Source organism: Panulirus ornatus, chromosome 5, assembly GCF_036320965.1.
Source record: "Panulirus ornatus isolate Po-2019 chromosome 5, ASM3632096v1, whole genome shotgun sequence".
In the NCBI taxonomy this organism is placed as follows: Eukaryota; Metazoa; Arthropoda; class Malacostraca; order Decapoda; family Palinuridae; genus Panulirus; species Panulirus ornatus.
This window is the reverse complement of record NC_092228.1, coordinates 43,860,472-43,879,789: the sequence shown is the minus strand read 5'-3', so window position 1 is coordinate 43,879,789 and position 19,318 is coordinate 43,860,472. Positions and strand designations below refer to the sequence as shown.

The 19,318-nt window shown below is 38.5% G+C and overlaps 1 protein-coding gene across 2 annotated transcripts in view; it reads right to left on the bottom strand.

Moving 5' to 3' along the window:
• Positions 1-19,318, bottom strand: part of LOC139748742 (uncharacterized) — a 58,291-nt gene that overhangs the window by 7,288 nt on the left and 31,685 nt on the right. Inside the window, exons 5-9 of one of the 2 annotated variants that reach the window (XM_071662149.1) lie at positions 16,096-16,246; positions 13,910-14,005; positions 12,662-12,761; positions 11,159-11,319; positions 9,090-9,610 (exon numbers count right to left, since the gene is read on the bottom strand). In XM_071662149.1, the coding sequence (XP_071518250.1) occupies positions 9,298-9,610; positions 11,159-11,319; positions 12,662-12,761; positions 13,910-14,005; positions 16,096-16,246 (821 nt within the window). In that variant the 3' untranslated portion in view covers positions 9,090-9,297. Of the gene's footprint in view, positions 1-9,089; positions 9,611-11,158; positions 11,320-12,661; positions 12,762-13,909; positions 14,006-16,095; positions 16,247-19,318 lie in introns of those variants that run through there. The other variant, XM_071662150.1, reaches the window with a different exon arrangement.

Sequence of the window (19,318 nt, the reverse complement as noted above, 5' to 3'; positions counted from 1 at the left end):
TTCAGTTCTTAGCTCCTCAAAAATGAAGAAAAAAATATTGGTATTTAAATTCTATTTATTTATGCAGTTCCCTTTGTGATAGTATGATAGTATATAAACAGGCAACAGTCAATTGATCATATATATATGTTATATTTATTTCTTATACTTAATTGCTGTTTCCCGCGTCAGCGAGGTAGCGCCAGAAAATAGACGAAGAATGGCTCTTTCATTCATATACACATGTGCGTATACATAAACGCCCATACACGCACATATACATATCAGTATATACATACACATACATACATTGACTGTATATATATATATATATATATATATATATATATATATATATATATATATATATATATATATACATATTTATATTTCTATATTCATACTTGCTTGCCCTCATCCATTCCCGTCGCTACCCCGCCACACAGGAAACAACATCCCCTCTTCTCTTTAAGTTAATGACATGCACATACGCCCACATGCAAATTTGGGTTGTAAAAACCATTCATCCCGCGCTCTGGTAACTGTAAGAGCCGCCAGTACCTGCTCTGCTTCGGTTGTGATACAACTTGTGACCCTGTACCACACACAACTTGTGACCCTGTACCACACACAACTTGTGACCCTGTACCACACACAACTTGTGACCCTGTACCACACACAACTTGTGACCCTGTACCACACACAACTTGTAACCCTGTACCACACACAACTTGTGACCCTGTCCCACACACAACTTGTGACCCTGTACCACACACAGCTTGTGACCCTGTACCACAACTTGTGACCCTGTACCACACACAACTTGTGACCCTGTACCACACACAACTTGTGACCCTGTACCACAACTTGTGACCCTGTACCACACACAACTTGTGACCCTGTACCACACACAACTTGTGACCCTGTACCACAACTTGTGACCCTGTACCACACACAACTTGTGACCCTGTACCACAACTTGTGACCCTGTACCACACACAACTTGTGACCCTGTACCACACACAACTTGTGACCCTGTACCACAACTTGTGACCCTGTACCACACACAACTTGTGACCCTGTACCACAACTTGTGACCCTGTACCACACACAACTTGTGACCCTGTACCACACACAACTTGTGACCCTGTCCCACACACAACTTGTGACCCTGTACCACACACAACTTGTGACCCTGTACCACACACAACTTGTGACCCTGTACCACACACAACTTGTGACCCTGTACCACAACTTGTGACCCTGTACCACACACAACTTGTGACCCTGTACCACACACAACTTGTGACCCTGTCCCACACACAACTTGTGACCCTGTACCACACACAACTTGTGACCCTGTACCACACACAACTTGTGACCCTGTACCACACACAACTTGTGACCCTGTACCACAACTTGTGACCCTGTACCACACACAACTTGTGACCCTGTACCACACACAACTTGTGACCCTGTCCCACACACAACTTGTGACCCTGTACCACAACTTGTGACCCTGTACCACACACAACTTGTGACCCTGTACCACACACAACTTGTGACCCTGTACCACACACAACTTGTGACCCTGTACCACACACAACTTGTGACCCTGTACCACACACAACTTGTGACCCTGTACCACACACAACTTGTGACCCTGTACCACAACTTGTGCTTGTGCACTGGGAATCGAAAACGATTTATATTTTGCGCCATTACACTCGGGGAGAAAGGCACAGATATACGTTGGGGGGGGGGGGGGGGTTGGTGAGGGAGGAGAGAAAGTGAAAGAAGAAGGACGAAGAGTTGTGAATGAAAGAAGGAAGGACGAAGAGTTGTGAATGAAAGAAGAAGGACGAAGAGTTGTGAATGAAAGAAAGAAGGACGAAGAGTTGTGAATGAAAAAAGAAGGATGGACGAAGAGTTGTGAATGAAAGAAAGAAGGACGAAGAGTTGTGAATGAAAGAAGGAAGGACGAAGAGTTGTGAATGAAAGAAAGAAGGACGAAGAGTTGTGAATGAAAGAAGGAAGGACGAAGAGTTGTGAATGAAAGAAGGAAGGACGAAGAGTTATGAATGAAAGAAGAAGGACGAAGAGTTGTGAATGAAAGAAAGAAGGACGAAGAGTTGTGAATGAAAAAAGAAGGAAGGACGAAGCGTTGTGAATGAAAGAAGAAGGACGAAGAGTTGTGAATGAAAAAAGAAGGAAGGACGAAGAGTTGTGAATGAAAAAAGAAGGAAGGACGAAGAGTTGTGAATGAAAGAAGAAGGACGAAGAGTTGTGAATGAAAAAAGAAGGAAGGACGAAGAGTTGTGAATGAAAAAAGAAGGAAGGACGAAGAGTTGTGAATGAAAGAAGGAAGGACGAAGAGTTGTGAATGAAAAAAGAAGGAAGGACGAAGAGTTGTGAATGAAAGAAGAAGGACGAAGAGTTGTGAATGAAAAAAGAAGGAAGGACGAAGAGTTGTGAATGAAAAAAGAAGGAAGGACGAAGCGTTGTGAATGAAAGAAGAAGGACGAAGAGTTGTGAATGAAAAAAGAAGGAAGGACGAAGAGTTGTGAATGAAAAAAAAGGAAGGACGAAGAGTTGTGAATGAAAGAAGAAGGACGAAGAGTTGTGAATGAAAAAAGAAGGAAGGACGAAGAGTTGTGAATGAAAAAAGAAGGAAGGACGAAGAGTTGTGAATGAAAGAAGGAAGGACGAAGAGTTGTGAATGCAAGTTAGAGCAGCGTGAGGGAATGAGAGGGGTGAAATCCCCCTTCCCTTCTCTCTCCCACTTTGATTATTTCCCCCAGGTCAACCAATAGGAAATAAGAGGGAAGCAAAGGGGAAAAAATATCCCCCCATTTCTCCCACTGTTTATTATCCCACAGTTCACGCCACTGTTTCCACAACAGCAGTGGTGGTGGGCTGGCTATGGCACATTTTTGAGGTAGGCTGCGACATCAGACGCCCCTCCTGCTAGAGAAATTCCCTTGGGCTTCGAAGGCTGGGACCTGCCCAACGCTTCAGGATCCCCAGCGAACAGGTATTTCAGAACGGAATAGTAGTTAGCTTCTGTGCCGAACTGTGGGATGATCTTGTCGTAGGAGGCCACCTCAAAGGCATCTCGCAGGAGGAGGGTCATGAAAGAGGCGTTGGAGAAGAGGTGTTGGACCACGAATTCAGTGGTTCGTTGCTGGGACAAGGTTCGGTTCCCGTAGTAGGCCATGTACTCAAACAGTGGGCTGGGGAGTGAGTGTGAGAAGATATGGGGACAATGAGTGAATGAGTAACATCACTGAACTAGTCTTTGAACTAGAACATTTTTTTTTTTGTGTGTGTGTGATTGAACTTCTGGATAACGTTTTTGTCTATGCACAAATTACACACATGTATATATATATATATATATATATATATATATATATATATATATATATATATATATATATATATATATATATTCCTATGAGTCCACGGGGAAAAATGAAACACGAAAAGTTCCCAAGTGCACTTTCGTGTAATAATCTCATCATCATCAGGGGAGACACAAGAGAGAAATATAACAGTCAGTTGATATCAACTGACTGTTATATTTCTCTCTTGTGTCTCCCCTGATGATGTGATTACGACACGAAAGTGCACTTGGCAACTGATCGTGTTTCATTTTCCCCCCGTGGACTCATCGGAATATACCTGATCCCGCGCAAAATTGTGATCCTTTCCAATATATATATTGGTGGATATAGATAAAAATAATCCGAAAGAATTCTTATAGTTTTGGTATAAACAAAAGAATTAATTAACGTAAGGACTGAAGATGGGGCTCTTGTAAGAAATGACTTTAAAAGGTAACTTTCTCAGGTGTGATTACCGCCTGAGACAGAACTCGTGTCCAGATATAGAGATATAGAGACAGTAGAGGTCTTAGTTCTCTCTCAAGACTACAAGTAATTGATCATTGGACATTATTTCTATCCTTCTGCATCGTAGAATATCTAATAAGTAGGCCCAATTTAACTTTTCCAATCTCAGAATGGGAAAACAATATGACTTTTAAGCATTTTTTTGTTCATATCAAATTCCATTTTGACCATCTCATGTTCACACTTCAGCCTCTCTCAGTATGTCGGTGGCGGAGGGACGTACGTGGCCAGACGGATGGCCGAGCGCATGCGCAAGACGAGGAACGACTTAGGGTAAAATAACATCTGAATGGATGCGAATTGTATCGTCTTGTACAGGTTTTCGTAGTTGGGGTGAGCAGCCACCGTCAGATCCTGGTAACGGGGCCTGCAACAGGGATGGACACATTAATCGTGACAAGTTTTGTGTGGTGCCGCGGGAATAGACGAAGGACAATGGCCCTTCATTCGCTCACATGTATTCTCGAGCTGTCATTCAGTATCGAAATCACAGCTCCCTATCCATAACAGGTCCCTACAGACTATTTTATAATCCAGGCTGCTTCACATGTCCTAGTTCAGTCCATTGACAGCACGTCGCCCCTGTATACCACATTGCTTCGATGCACTCTATCCCTTCCACGCCTTTCACCTCTGCATGCTCGGGCTCGATCACTCAAAATCTTTTTCACTCCAGCGTTCCATCACCAATTTGGTGTCCCCTTTCTTTTGTCCCCCCCATTTCAGACACATTTACCCTCTTCATACGTCCTTGTTTATTACTACGAAATCACATTTAGTCTGTGTTTAATGTGAATTATCAATTATCAGTTGTCATTATATGTTTTCTACTTATTCATAAGGCCTTTCGTACCGTCTTATGTCACCATTTTATTTTCTTTCTTGTCAGTAACTTACATCCCATCATTGCAATTGCATCATCAACCCATCACTGCATACGTATCATCAACCCATCACAGCAATCATATCATCAACCCATCACAGCAATCATATCATCAACCCATCATGCAATCATATCATCAACCCATCACTGCAATCATATCATCAACCCATCACTGCAATCATATCATCAACCCATCACTGCAATCATATCATCAACCCATCACTGCAATCATATCATCAACCCATCACTGCAATCATATCATCAACCCATCACTGCAATCATATCATCAACCCATCACTGCAATCATATCATCAACCCATCACTGCAATCATATCATCAACCCATCACTGCAATCTATCATAACCCATCACTGCAATCTATCTCACCCATCACTGCAATCATATCATCAACCCATCACTTCATCATATCTCAACCCATCACTGCAATCATATCATCAACCCATCACTCAGTCAATCCTCAACCCATCACTGCAATCATATCATAACCCTCTTCTTATCACCTAACCTATGATATATACAACATTGTTATCATAACATCAATTTTCACAACCATATGCCTATATAACCTTCACACATCTAATAATCCCTTATTTGTCATTCTTCAACTCCTCTCATACATCAACCCATCACTGAAATCAATCATCAACCTCACCATCATTCATCAACCATCACTCATCGTTCTCAACCCATACTGCAATATTCACAACCATCACTGCAATCATATCTCAACCATCACTGCAATCGATCATAACCCATCACTGCAATTTTATCAACCATCATGCAATCATATCATCAACCATCACTGCAATATATCCTCAACCATACTGCAATCATATCATCAACCATCACTCAATCGATCATCAACCCATCACTGCATATATATCAACCCATCATGCAAATATCATCACCATCACTGCAATCATATCGTCAACCCATCACTGCAATCATATCATCAACCCATCACTGCAATTGTATCATCAACCCATCACTGCAATCATATCGTCAACCCATCACTGCAATCATATCATCAAACCATCACTGCAATCATATCATCAACCCATCACTGCAATTGTATCATCAACCCATCACTGCAATCGTATCATCAACCCATCACTGCAATCATATCATCAACCCATCACTGCAATCATATCATCAACCCATCACTGCAATCATATCATCAACCCATCACTTCAGTCATATCATCAACCCATCACTGCAATCATATCATCAACCCATCACTGCAATCATATCATCAACCCATCACTTCAGTCATATCATCAACCCATCACTGCAATCATATCATCAACCCATCACTTCAGTCATATCATCAACCCATCACTTCAGTCATATCCTCAACCCATCACTGCAATCATATCATCAATAACCCTTTCTTATCACCCTACCTTGATGATATACAACATTTTATCTAATACATTTCCACAACCATATGCCTATAAAACCTTCACAACATCTAAAATTTATTTGTTCAGTTCTTAGCTCCTCAAAAATGAAGAAAAAAATATTGGTATTTAGATTCCATTTATATATGCAGTTCCCTGTGTGATAGTATGATAGTATATAAACAGGCAACAGTCAATTGATCATATATATATGTTATATTTATTTCTTATACTTAATTGCTGTTTCCCGCGTCAGCGAGGTAGCGCCAGAAAATAGACGAAGAATGGCTCTTTCATTCATATACACATGTGCGTATACATAAACGCCCATACACGCACATATACATATCAGTATATACATACACATACATACATTGACTGTATATATATATATATATATATATATATATATATATATATATATATATATATATATATATATATACATATTTATATTTCTATATTCATACTTGCTTGCCCTCATCCATTCCCGTCGCTACCCCGCCACACAGGAAACAACATCCTCTCTTCTCATTAAGTTAATGACATGCACATACGCCCACATGCAAATTTGGGTTGTAAAAACCATTCATCCCGCGCTCTGGTGACTGGAAGAGCCGCCAGTACCTGCTCTGCTTCGGTTGTGATACAACTTGTGACCCTGTACCACACACAACTTGTGACCCTGTACCACACACAACTTGTGACCCTGTACCACACACAACTTGTGACCCTGTACCACACACAACTTGTGACCCTGTACCACACACAACTTGTGACCCTGTACCACACACAACTTGTGACCCTGTACCACACACAACTTGTTGACCCTGTACCACAACTTGTGACCCTGTACCACACACAACTTGTGACCCTGTCCACACACAACTTGTGACCCTGTACCACACACAACTTGTGACCCTGTACCACACACAACTTGTGACCCTGTACCCACAACTTGTGACCCTGTACCACACACAACTTGTGACCCTGTACCACACACAACTTGTGACCCTGTACCACACACAACTTGTGACCCTGTACCACACACAACTTGTGACCCTGTACCACAACTTGTGACCCTGTACCACACACAACTTGTGACCCTGTACCACACACAACTTGTGACCCTGTCCCACACACAACTTGTGACCCTGTACCACAACTTGTGACCCTGTACCACACACAACTTGTGACCCTGTCCCACACACAACTTGTGACCCTGTACCACAACTTGTGACCCTGTACCACACACAACTTGTGACCCTGTACCACAACTTGTGACCCTGTACCACACACAACTTGTGACCCTGTACCACACACAACTTGTGACCCTGTACCACACACAACTTGTGACCCTGTACCACACACAACTTGTGACCCTGTACCACAACTTGTGACCCTGTACCACAACTTGTGACCCTGTACCACACACTACTTGTGACCCTGTACCACAACTTGTAACCCTGTACCACACACAACTTGTGACCCTGTACCACACACAACTTGTGACCCTGTACCACAACTTGTGACCCTGTACCACACACAACTTGTGACCCTGTACCACACACAACTTGTGACCCTGTACCACACACAACTTGTGCTTGTGCACTGGGAATCGAAAACGATTTATATTTTGCGCCATTACACTCGGGGAGAAAGGCAAAGATATACGTTTGGGGGGGGTTGGTGAGGGAGGAGAGAAAGTGAAAGAAGAAGGACGAAGAGTTGTGAATGAAAGAAGGAAGGACGAAGAGTTGTGAATGAAAGAAGGAAGGACGAAGAGTTGTGAATGAAAGAAAGAAGGACGAAGAGTTGTGAATGAAAGAAGGAAGGACGAAGAGTTGTGAATGAAAGAAGGAAGGACGAAGAGTTGTGAATGAAAGAAGGAAGGACGAAGAGTTGTGAATGAAAGAAGGAAGGGCGAAGAGTTGTGAATGAAAGAAAGAAGGACGAAGAGTTGTGAATGAAAGAAGGAAGGACGAAGAGTTGTGAATGAAAGAAAGAAGGACGAAGAGTTGTGAATGAAAGAAGGAAGGACGAAGAGTTGTGAATGAAAGAAGGAAGGACGAAGAGTTATGAATGAAAGAAAGAAGGACGAAGAGTTGTGAATGAAAGAAGGAAGGACGAAGAGTTGTGAATGAAAGAAGGAAGGACGAAGAGTTGTGAATGAAAGAAGGAAGGACGAAGAGTTGTGAATGAAAGAAGGAAGGACGAAGAGTTGTGAATGAAAGAAAGAAGGACGAAGAGTTGTGAATGAAAAAAGAAGGAAGGACGAAGAGTTGTGAATGAAAGAAGAAGGACGAAGAGTTGTGAATGAAAAAAGAAGGAAGGACGAAGAGTTGTGAATGAAAAAAGAAGGAAGGACGAAGAGTTGTGAATGAAAAAAGAAGGAAGGACGAAGAGTTGTGAATGAAAGAAAGAAGGACGAAGAGTTGTGAATGAAAGAAGAAGGAAGGACGAAGAGTTGTGAATGAAAGAAGAAGGAAGGACGAAGAGTTGTGAATGAAAAAAGAAGGAAGGACGAAGAGTTGTGAATGAAAAAAGAAGGAAGGACGAAGAGTTGTGAATGAAAGAAGGAAGGACGAAGAGTTATGAATGAAAGAAGAAGGACGAAGAGTTGTGAATGAAAGAAAGAAGGACGAAGAGTTGTGAATGAAAAAAGAAGGAAGGACGAAGAGTTGTGAATGAAAGAAGAAGGACGAAGAGTTGTGAATGAAAAAAGAAGGAAGGACGAAGAGTTGTGAATGAAAAAAGAAGGAAGGACGAAGAGTTGTGAATGAAAGAAGAAGGACGAAGAGTTGTGAATGAAAGAAAGAAGGACGAAGAGTTGTGAATGAAAAAAGAAGGAAGGACGAAGAGTTGTGAATGAAAGAAGGAAGGACGAAGAGTTGTGAATGCAAGTTAGAGCAGTGTGAGGGAATGAGAGGGGTGAAATCCCCCTCCCCTTCTTTCTCTCTCCCACTTTGATTATTTCCCCCAGGTCAACCAATAGGAAATAAGAGGGAAGCAAAGGGGAAAAAAATCCCCCCATTTCTCCCACTGCTTATTATCCCACTGTTCACGCCACTGTTTCCACAACAGCAGTGGTGGTGGGCTGGCTATGGCACATTTTTGAGGTAGGCTGCGACATCAGACGCCCCTCCTGCTAGAGAAATTCCCTTGGGCTTCGAAGGCTGGGACCTGCCCAACGCTTCAGGATCCCCAGCGAACAGGTATTTCAGAACGGAATAGTAGTTAGCTTCTGTGCCGAACTGTGGGATGATCTTGTCGTAGGAGGCCACCTCAAAGGCATCTCGCAGGAGGAGGGTCATGAAAGAGGCGTTGGAGAAGAGGTGTTGGACCACGAATTCAGTGGTTCGTTGCTGGGACAAGGTTCGGTTCCCGTAGTAGGCCATGTACTCAAACAGTGGGCTGGGGAGTGAGTGTGAGAAGATATGGGGATAATGAGTGAATGAGTAACATCACTGAACTAGTCTTTGAACTAGAACATTTTTTTTTTGTGTGTGTGTGTGATTGAACTTCTGGATAACGTTTTTGTCTATGCACAAATTACACACATGTATATATATATATATATATATATATATATATATATATATATATATATATATATATATATATATATATTCCTATGAGTCCACGGGGAAAATGAAACACGAAAAGTTCCCAAGTGCACTTTCGTGTAATAATCACATCATCAGGGGAGACACAAGAGAGAAATATAACAGTCAGTTGATGTACAACGAAGAGACGAAGCTACGACGCCATTTGGTAAACATGTGATTGTCCAAAACATGGCGTCCTAGCTTCGTCTCTTCGATGTATATCAACTGACTGTTATATTTCTCTCTTGTGTCTCCCCTGATGATGTGATTATTACACGAAAGTGCACTTGGGAACTTCTCGTGTTTCATTTTCCCCGTGGACTCATAGGAATATATATATATATATATATATATATATATATATATATATATATATATATATATATATATATATATATATATATATATATAATTTTTATATATCTATAAGAAAGTCTTTTTTGAAAGATAATGGTGATTTGCATCTTACACTACAGTTAAGAAGCCTAAGGACAAAACCACTATATCCAGAAACCTGACCACAACATACATAAGTGCTTATTGATGACCCGCATATAAGTAACTATCTATTTTACTTTGTAAGTAGACTTGTGTCAGTAAAACACACAAGACTCACAAGCTATTAAGTTCTTCGCTGACCACCATATCATTGGATCTGAGCTTGAATAAAGTGAGGACGTTCCCTAGGTGTCAAAGATTGGTCAGTCAAGTAAGTTGCTAAGTCAATAAGTCTATCAAGTAGGTCACTTTTTTTTAAGTCAATAAGTCTATCAAGTAGGTCACTCTTTTTTTAAGTCAATAAGTCTGTCATGAAAGCAGTGTGGGGTCATCGCAAGAAATATTGAGCTAATATATCTTTTTTTTTGAACTCTGAGTGACAATGATGGCTCCAAGGCCATTGAACATTCACAAGTGTCTTAAAGTTATGTTGTCATGTTTTCCCCGTCGTCAGTCAGACCTACCTGATGATTCGAAAGTCAGACATTTCGGCTCCAAATCGGTCAATAGCAGGTCAGGGTGTCAAATTGGACAGCGTGGAGACCAGTACGAACTCTAGCTATCCCGGAATTCTCTCGGTAATCAATGATCACGTCCAATGGACCAGTTAGCCAGTGACCTCGTACCTGTGTGTGCGGAGGGAGGGAAATGGTACTTTATACTTTTCGTTTGGTGTGAGTGGTTGCCCTTTTGAGGCGGGTGTGTAGAGACAGTGGGGGAAGTAACGTAAGCAGAGCTGCATTCTCCGAAGCCAGATCCGCTCCTTCTCTCTTTCTGTACCTGTGGAATTTACACTTGGAGGTTTCCGGTTAGACACCACTACACTTACACCTCTCTTCCTCACTCCTATCCATACCTGTCGATGATGAAATCAATGAGTCTAGAGCTGTTGCCATCGGCTTCTGCTACAGCATGGGCAGCCACGGCTGTCAGTGTCGAGTTGATAGTTTTTACACCCATGTCTGTATGGAACACCAACTCGATGTTGAGGGGGCCATACACATAGTGGCTGCGAACCTGCATTCCAAAAGGACTTGTTAAATCAAGACTTAAAAAGATCATGTCAAAATATGATGTTTCTTTTTAGACGAGCAAAAGAGCTAGCACTGGATAGATCAAGGGGAAGGAAAGTGAGTTGAAGTATGTAGAATAAAACCATCAGCAACAAGGGTTAAGTGTTGAAGACAGACGATTGTTTAAGGCGAGAAGAAACAGAATAGGAGACAGAGAACACCCCCAGAGGGACGCCTCCTTCGATATGGGAGAATGTACGAATGACAGAGAATAGGAGAGGGGGGGTGCTAACTGGCCCATGTTTCTGTTTTGAACTTAGAATCCAAAACAAGGCACAAGAAGGCGAGGTTACTCGATCATGGACCACTACAATAGACCAGTTAGAGCAAAAGTTATAGCGTTAAGTGACAGAGGAGAAAGGGGAGAGCCAAAGGCTGGAAGTTTGGAGAGCAGAGCCTTGTACTACCACAACTTTTTGAATGCTATGGAGATGATGAGAAGCACTTGGAAGGGAAGACCAGATATGTGTCGAATAGGAGAGAAGATCAGTAGAGGACATGACACCGTGAGATACTGGACATTAGAGAGAATGAACTGGAACTATTTTTTTTAAGTTGAGTTGCATTAGGGGAGTTTCGAAAGTCCAAACCTTTTAAGGAATGAGGACTTCCCAAAGTCTATATCACTCAAGGCTATACCAACACCATGAGTCATGAGTTCCCTGCATAACTGTCCAATATCAAAATACTGACAGTAACTGACCAGATTTCAGAAGCAGAGCATTTCCTATATATATATATATATATATATATATATATATATATATATATATATATATATATATATATATATATATATATATTGGAAAGGATCACAATTGAGTGTGTGATCAAGTATATTCCTAGGAGTCCACGGGGAAAGGAAACACGATAAGTTCCCAAGTGCACTTTCGTGTCATAATCACATCATCAGGGAAGATACAAGAAAGAAATATAACAGTCAGTTGATATAAAATAAAAAGATGTAGCAAGGACGCCATTTCCCCGTGGACTCGTAGGAATATATATATATATATATATATATATATATATATATATATATATATATATATATATATATATATATATATATATATATATCCCCGTATTTTGAATCACACTTCGTGAATTTCTTTAAAAAGACTTTGAATGACCACTGAAGTGAATCTCTGCTATACAATGCCACAGTGATATATTTTTACCCCTCAAAAATGCCACAACAGAACATGGATGACAGTTGATAAAGGAGATAAATGATGATAAAGTGAGCATTAAATGAGAGGTGTTTTGTCTCCTCAATTCCTTACCAGGGTCGTGTTGCCTGCTATCTGCACTTCAGCATTACCAAATCGTCTGATGTTCGTCAGGCCACGTATTACACCGCCACCAATAGCGCTGCCTCGCTGTCTGTCGATCAACAAATGTCCCGGATGTTAGGACGAGAAATATGAAGTCTACGACCCAGAAAAAAAAGGGCAAATTATATCTACTTCCATCGCTTCTGCTGAGAAGTTTATGTGCAGGCTTGGATTACAGAATGTTTGTGGGGTAAAATATGTGTATATATATGTAGTCTTCGATGTGTCATATACATTGGAATACCAGCAAATGGGAGCGATAAGAATGATAATGAAATCTGAGTCTCTGATGCCGATTTATTCACTGAAAACAAGGCGAATCATGCCATGAGAAACCATACATTCATTCACCAAAGTAAATCTATGCATATGTCGACATAGGTCAATATATTTTCTATTAATTCACGTAAAGGGATAAACAGAGTCTGGCTTAAGGTTTGAATGTTAAATTGGTATGGGTATCTGGTCTATCTTGTAATATGGAGTGAGGAAAAGCCATTTTGAGTACGTGATTAGAGCATTTCGTATATTAAGAAGGGTTTGAAACACAATTATACCCTTAGAACTCCCTTGAAAAGGGTGTTCTATCTCCCAGAATATTGTATTTCTCTGAAGATTCCATCTCGCAGAATATTGTACCTACCAGAAGACTCAAAATATTTGACCACCAGGAGCCAAGTGAGGACACCTTCCCCCTCCTCTTCCTCCTCCTCCTCCTCTTCCTTCTTCTCCTCCTCTTCCTTCTTCTTCTCCTCCTCCTCTTCCCTCTTCTTCTCCTCCTCCTCTTCCCTCTTCTTCTCCTCCTCCTCTTCCTTCTTCTTCTCCTCCTCCTCTTCCCTCTTCTTCTCCTCCTCTTCCTTCTTCTCCTCCTCCTCCTCCTCCAATCCTCTGGCACTTCATTATCCATACATGCACTAAATATACTCACCAACCAATCATCAACACTGCCACACCCTGTTTTCTCAGAAGATTCAGTCATGGTCCCATCCACACTGTGATTGGAAGAGGCGATAGAGAAAAGGTTTAAAAGGTTTGATATGCCACTACACACACACACCCACCCACACACACACACACACAAGAGACGTGGAGGCGCGCCCCGTGAGTACAAGACTTCCTCCCCCTGCACTGTACAAGAAGATAGTTACATAAAGGTGATTAAGTTCATATTGATAGCAATTGGGGTTAAGTCCTTACCTTCCCTCTCGAGCTGGGGTGCTTTCATTGAAAGCAGGAGAAGCAGGTTTGGTGTCATTCTGTTGGCCATTTCGTCCAGCCCTTGTCGACACATGTCTGTAAGTGATATATATTTTTTATCATTTTTTTCATTTTATACTTTGTCGTTGTCTTCTGTGTTAGCGAGGTTGCGCAAGGAAACAGACGAAAGAATGGCCCAACCCACCCACATACACATGTATATACATACATCTCCGCACACGCACATATACATACCTATACATCTCAACGTATACATATATATATATATATATACACACACACAGACATATACATATATATACACATGTACATAATTCATACTGTCTGCCTTTATTCATTCCCGTCGCCACCCCGCCACACATGAAATGACAACCCCCTCCCCCCGCATGTGCACGAGGTAGCGCTAGGAAAAGACAACAAAGGCCACATTCGTTCACACTCAGTCTCTAGCTGTCATGTAATAATGCACCGAAACCACAGCTCCCTTTCCACATCCAGGCCCCACAGAACTTTCCATGGCTTACCCCAGACGCTTCACATGCCCAGGTCAATCCATTGACAGCACGTCGACCCCGGTATACCACATCGTTCCAATTCACTCTATTCCTTGCACGCCTTTCACCCTCCTGCATGTTCAGGCCCCGATCACTCAAAATCTTTTTCACTCCATCCTTCCACCTCCAGTTTGGTCTCCCACTTCTCGTTCCCTCTACCTCTGACACATAAATCCTCTTGGTCAATCTTTCCTCACTCATTCTCTCCATGTGACCAAACCACTTCAAAACACCCTCTTCTGCTCTCTCAACCACACTCTTTTTATTACCACACATCTCTCTTACCCTATTATTACTTACTCGATCAAACCACCTCACACCACATATTGTCCTCAAACATCTCATTTCCAGCACATCCACCCTCCTGCGCACAACTCTATTCATAGCCCACGCCTCGCAACCATATAACATTGTTGGAACCACTATTCCTTCAAACATACCCATTTTTGCTTGCCGAGATAATGCTTTCGACACTCACACATTCTTCAACGCTCCCAGAATTTTCGCCCCCTCCCCCACCCTATGATTCACTTCCTCTTCCATGGTTCCTTCCGCTGCCAAATCCACTTCAGATATCTAAAACACTTCACTTCCTTCAGTTTTTCTCCATTCAAACTTACTTCCCAGTTGACGTGACCCTCAACCCTACTGTACCTAATAACCTTGCTCTTATTCACATTTACTCTCAACTTTCTTGTTTCACACACTTTACCAAACTCAGTCACCAGCTTCTGCAGTCTCTCACATGAATCAGCCACCAGCGATGTATCATCAGCAAACAACAACTGACTTACTTCCCAAGCTCTCTCATCCACAACAGACTGCATATTTGCCCCTCTTTCCAATATATATATATATATATATATATATATATATATATATATATATATATATATATATATATATATATATATTTTTTTTTTTTTTTTTTTTTTTTTTTTTTTTTTTTTTCCAAAAGAAGGAACAGAGAAGAGGTCCAGGTGAGGATATTCCCTCAAAGGCCCAGTCCTCTGTTCTTAACGCTACCTCGCTATCGCGGGAAATAGCGAATAGTATGAAAAAAAAAAAAAAAAAAAATATATATATATATATATATAGATAGATAGATAGATAGATATAAAAAGTCAGTGGGCACCTTTTGGCTACCAGTAGCGATAGACTGAACACAAACAAGTACAATAACATAAGAAATTGCATTTTTTTAAATGCCCAAAACCTGAGTCTTTCCCCACAACAGTCAGTAATAATACCTTTAATTCCTTACCCAACTTGAGGTAAAGGACTATGGGTGTTAAACTAATTTAAGATATTACTTCAACTGAAGTTTTATCTAGTGAACGTAATTCTACTTAGTCTTAAAACTTTAAAAACACAGGAATTTGACAAACTTTTGTGCCCCTACCCCATTTTGAAAAACCTTAAAAACACAAGAATTTGACAAACTTTGGCCTCTCTCTCTCTCTCTCTCTCTCTCTCTCTCTCTCTCTCTCTCTCCTCTCTCTCTCTCTCTCTCTCTCTCTCTCTCTCTCTCTCTCTCTCAAATTACACCTAGTTTTAAAAGCCAGAATGTTTTTCACAATAGATGAAATTGACATGGCGTGAAGCACTCACTCCACTATCCCACGGTCGTAGACCCGGAAGTAGAGAGGATCCATCCTTTTCCTTTTAATCTCTGCCACCATATTGACCATCACTCCATCCACGAAAGCATTGAAGCGAGCGTCTGGGCCATACACGCCCTTGTAGATGAGGGACAAGTGACCTAGTGGGTGGAGGGAGAGAGAGGTAAAGACAGATAAGGTGTGACACAGATAACACGAATGGGGGTGTATCTTTTTTTTTAAACTGGGAGGCTAATTCTAAGTGAAAAATCTACTTTCCATGATACAGTATGTTAGATGAATGTCTATTTCAGTTATAATGAATGTCTATTTCAGTTATAATGAATGTCTATTTCAGTTATAATGAATGTCTATTTCAATTATAATGAATGTCTATTTCAGTTATAATGAATGTCTATTTCAATTATAAGGAATGTCTATTTCAGTTATAATGAATGTCTATTTCAGTTATAATGAATGTTTGTTTCAGTTATGATGAATGTCTATTTCAGTTATAATGAATGTCTGTTTCAGTTAGATGAATGTCTATTTCAGGTATAATGAATGTCTATTTCAGTTATGATATATGTATATGATTACACAAGCAGTGTTCTGTCAGTGTCTGATCCCTCAAGTCTATGGAGAGATGTTTGGGGGTGTTGGTAAAGTATATTATCAAGGGATTTTTATGAATTTTGCCCTAGAGTGAAGATAGTGTCGGTGATATAATGGTATTATACAAGAAGCAGAGCTCAGTTATCGTACATGTTACTATTCAACATCATATATATATATTTTATACTGGCATTATTCAAAATCATATATATTTTCTACACGTATTATTCAAAATCAGATATATATTTTCTACTCATATCATTCAAAATCATACATATTTTCTACACATTATTCAAAATCATATATATTTTCTTCACACACACGTATTATTAAAAATCATATATATTTTCTTCACGTATTTTTTAGAATCATATATATTTTCTACACGTATTATTCAAAATCATATATATATTTTCTACTCGTATTATTCAAAATCGTATATATTTTCTATACATATTATTCAAAATCATATATATTTCCTACACGTATTATTCAAAATCATATATATTTTCTACACATATTATTCAAGATCATATATATTTTCAACACATATTATTCAAAATCATATATATTTTCTACTCGTATTATTCAAAATCATATATATATTATCTACACGTATTATTCAAAATATATATTTTCTACTCACATTATTCAAAATCATATATATTTTCTACTCTTTTCTTTCTTTCAAACTATTCGCCATTTCCCGCATTAGCGAGGTAGCGTTAAGAACAGAGGACTGGGCCTTTGAGGGAATACCCTCACCTGGCCCAATTTTCTGTTCCTTCTTTTGAGAAAAAAAAAAACGAGAGGGGAGGATTTCCAGCCCCCCGCTCCCTCCCCTTTTAGTCGCCTTCTACGACACGCAGGGAATACGTGGGAAGTATTCTTAATCCCCTATCCCCAGGGATAATATATATATATATATATATATATATATATATATATATATATATATATATATATATTTTCTACTCATATTATTCAAAATCATATATATTTTCTACTTGTATTCAAAATCATATATATTTTCTACTCGTATTATTCAAAATTATATATACTTTTTACTCGTATTATTCAAGATTATATATATTTTCTACTCGTGTTATTCAAAATCATATATATTTTCTACTCGTATTCAAAATCATATATATTTTCTACTCGTATTATTCAAAATTATATATACTTTTTACTCGTATTATTCAAAATTATATATATTTTCTACTCGTATTATTCAAAATCATATATGTTTTCTACTCGTATTATTCAAAATCATATATATTTTCTACTCGTATTATTCAAAATCATATATATTTTCTACTCGTATTCAAAATCATATATATTTTTTACTTGTATTATTCAAAATCATATATATTTTCTATTCGTATTATTCAAAATCATATATATATTTTTACTCATATTATTCAAAATCATATATATTTTCTACTCGTATTATTCAAAATCATATATATATTATCTACTCGTATTATTCAAAATCATATATATTTTCTACTCGTATTATTCAAAATCATATATATTTTTTACTCGTATTATTCAAAATCATATATATTTTCTACTCGTATTATTCAAAATCATATATATTTTTTACTCGTATTATTCAAAATCATATATATTTTCTACTCGTATTATTCAAAATCATATATATTTTCTACTCGTATTATTGAAAATCATATATATTTTCTACTCGTATTATTCAAAATCATATATATTTTCTACTCGTATTATTCAAAATCATATATATATTCTACTCGTATTGTTCAAAATCATATATATTTTTTACTTGAATTATTCAAAATCATATATATTTTCTACTCGTATTATTCAAAATCATATATATATTTTTTACTCATATTATTCAAAATCATATATATTTTCTACTCGTATTATTCAAAATCATATGTATATTTTTTACTCGTATTATTCAAAATCATATATATTTTCTACTCGTATTATTCAAAATCATATATATTTTTTACTCGTATTATTCAAAATAATATATATTTCTATTCGTATTATTCAAAATCATATATATTTTTTACTCATATTATTCAAAATCATATATATTTTCTACTTGTATTATTCAAAATCATATATATATATTTTCTACTCGTATTATTCAAAATCATATATATTTTTTACTCATATTATTCAAAATCATATATATTTTCTACTCGTATTATTCAAAATGCATATATATTTTCTACTCGTATTATTCAAAATCATATATATTTTTTACTTGTATTATTCAAAATCATATATATTTTCTACTCGTATTATTCAAAATTATATATATATTTTCTACTAGTATTATTCAAAATCATATATATTTTCTACTTGTATTATTCAAAATCATATATATTTTCTACTAGTATTATTCAAAATCATATATATATTTTCTACTCTTATTATTCAAAATCATATATGTATTTTCCAAGCAATGGTAGATTTTCAAGAATGTTAAGCATAAAGATGAGACAGAATATAATGGGTTAGGGAAATGGGTGCTGCTTCCTATAGTTTTTTTTTTTTGGATGGGGGACCTATTACACGAGCATGGACCGTTATAATGCCCTAATTTATTTGTTAAGACAAAATCT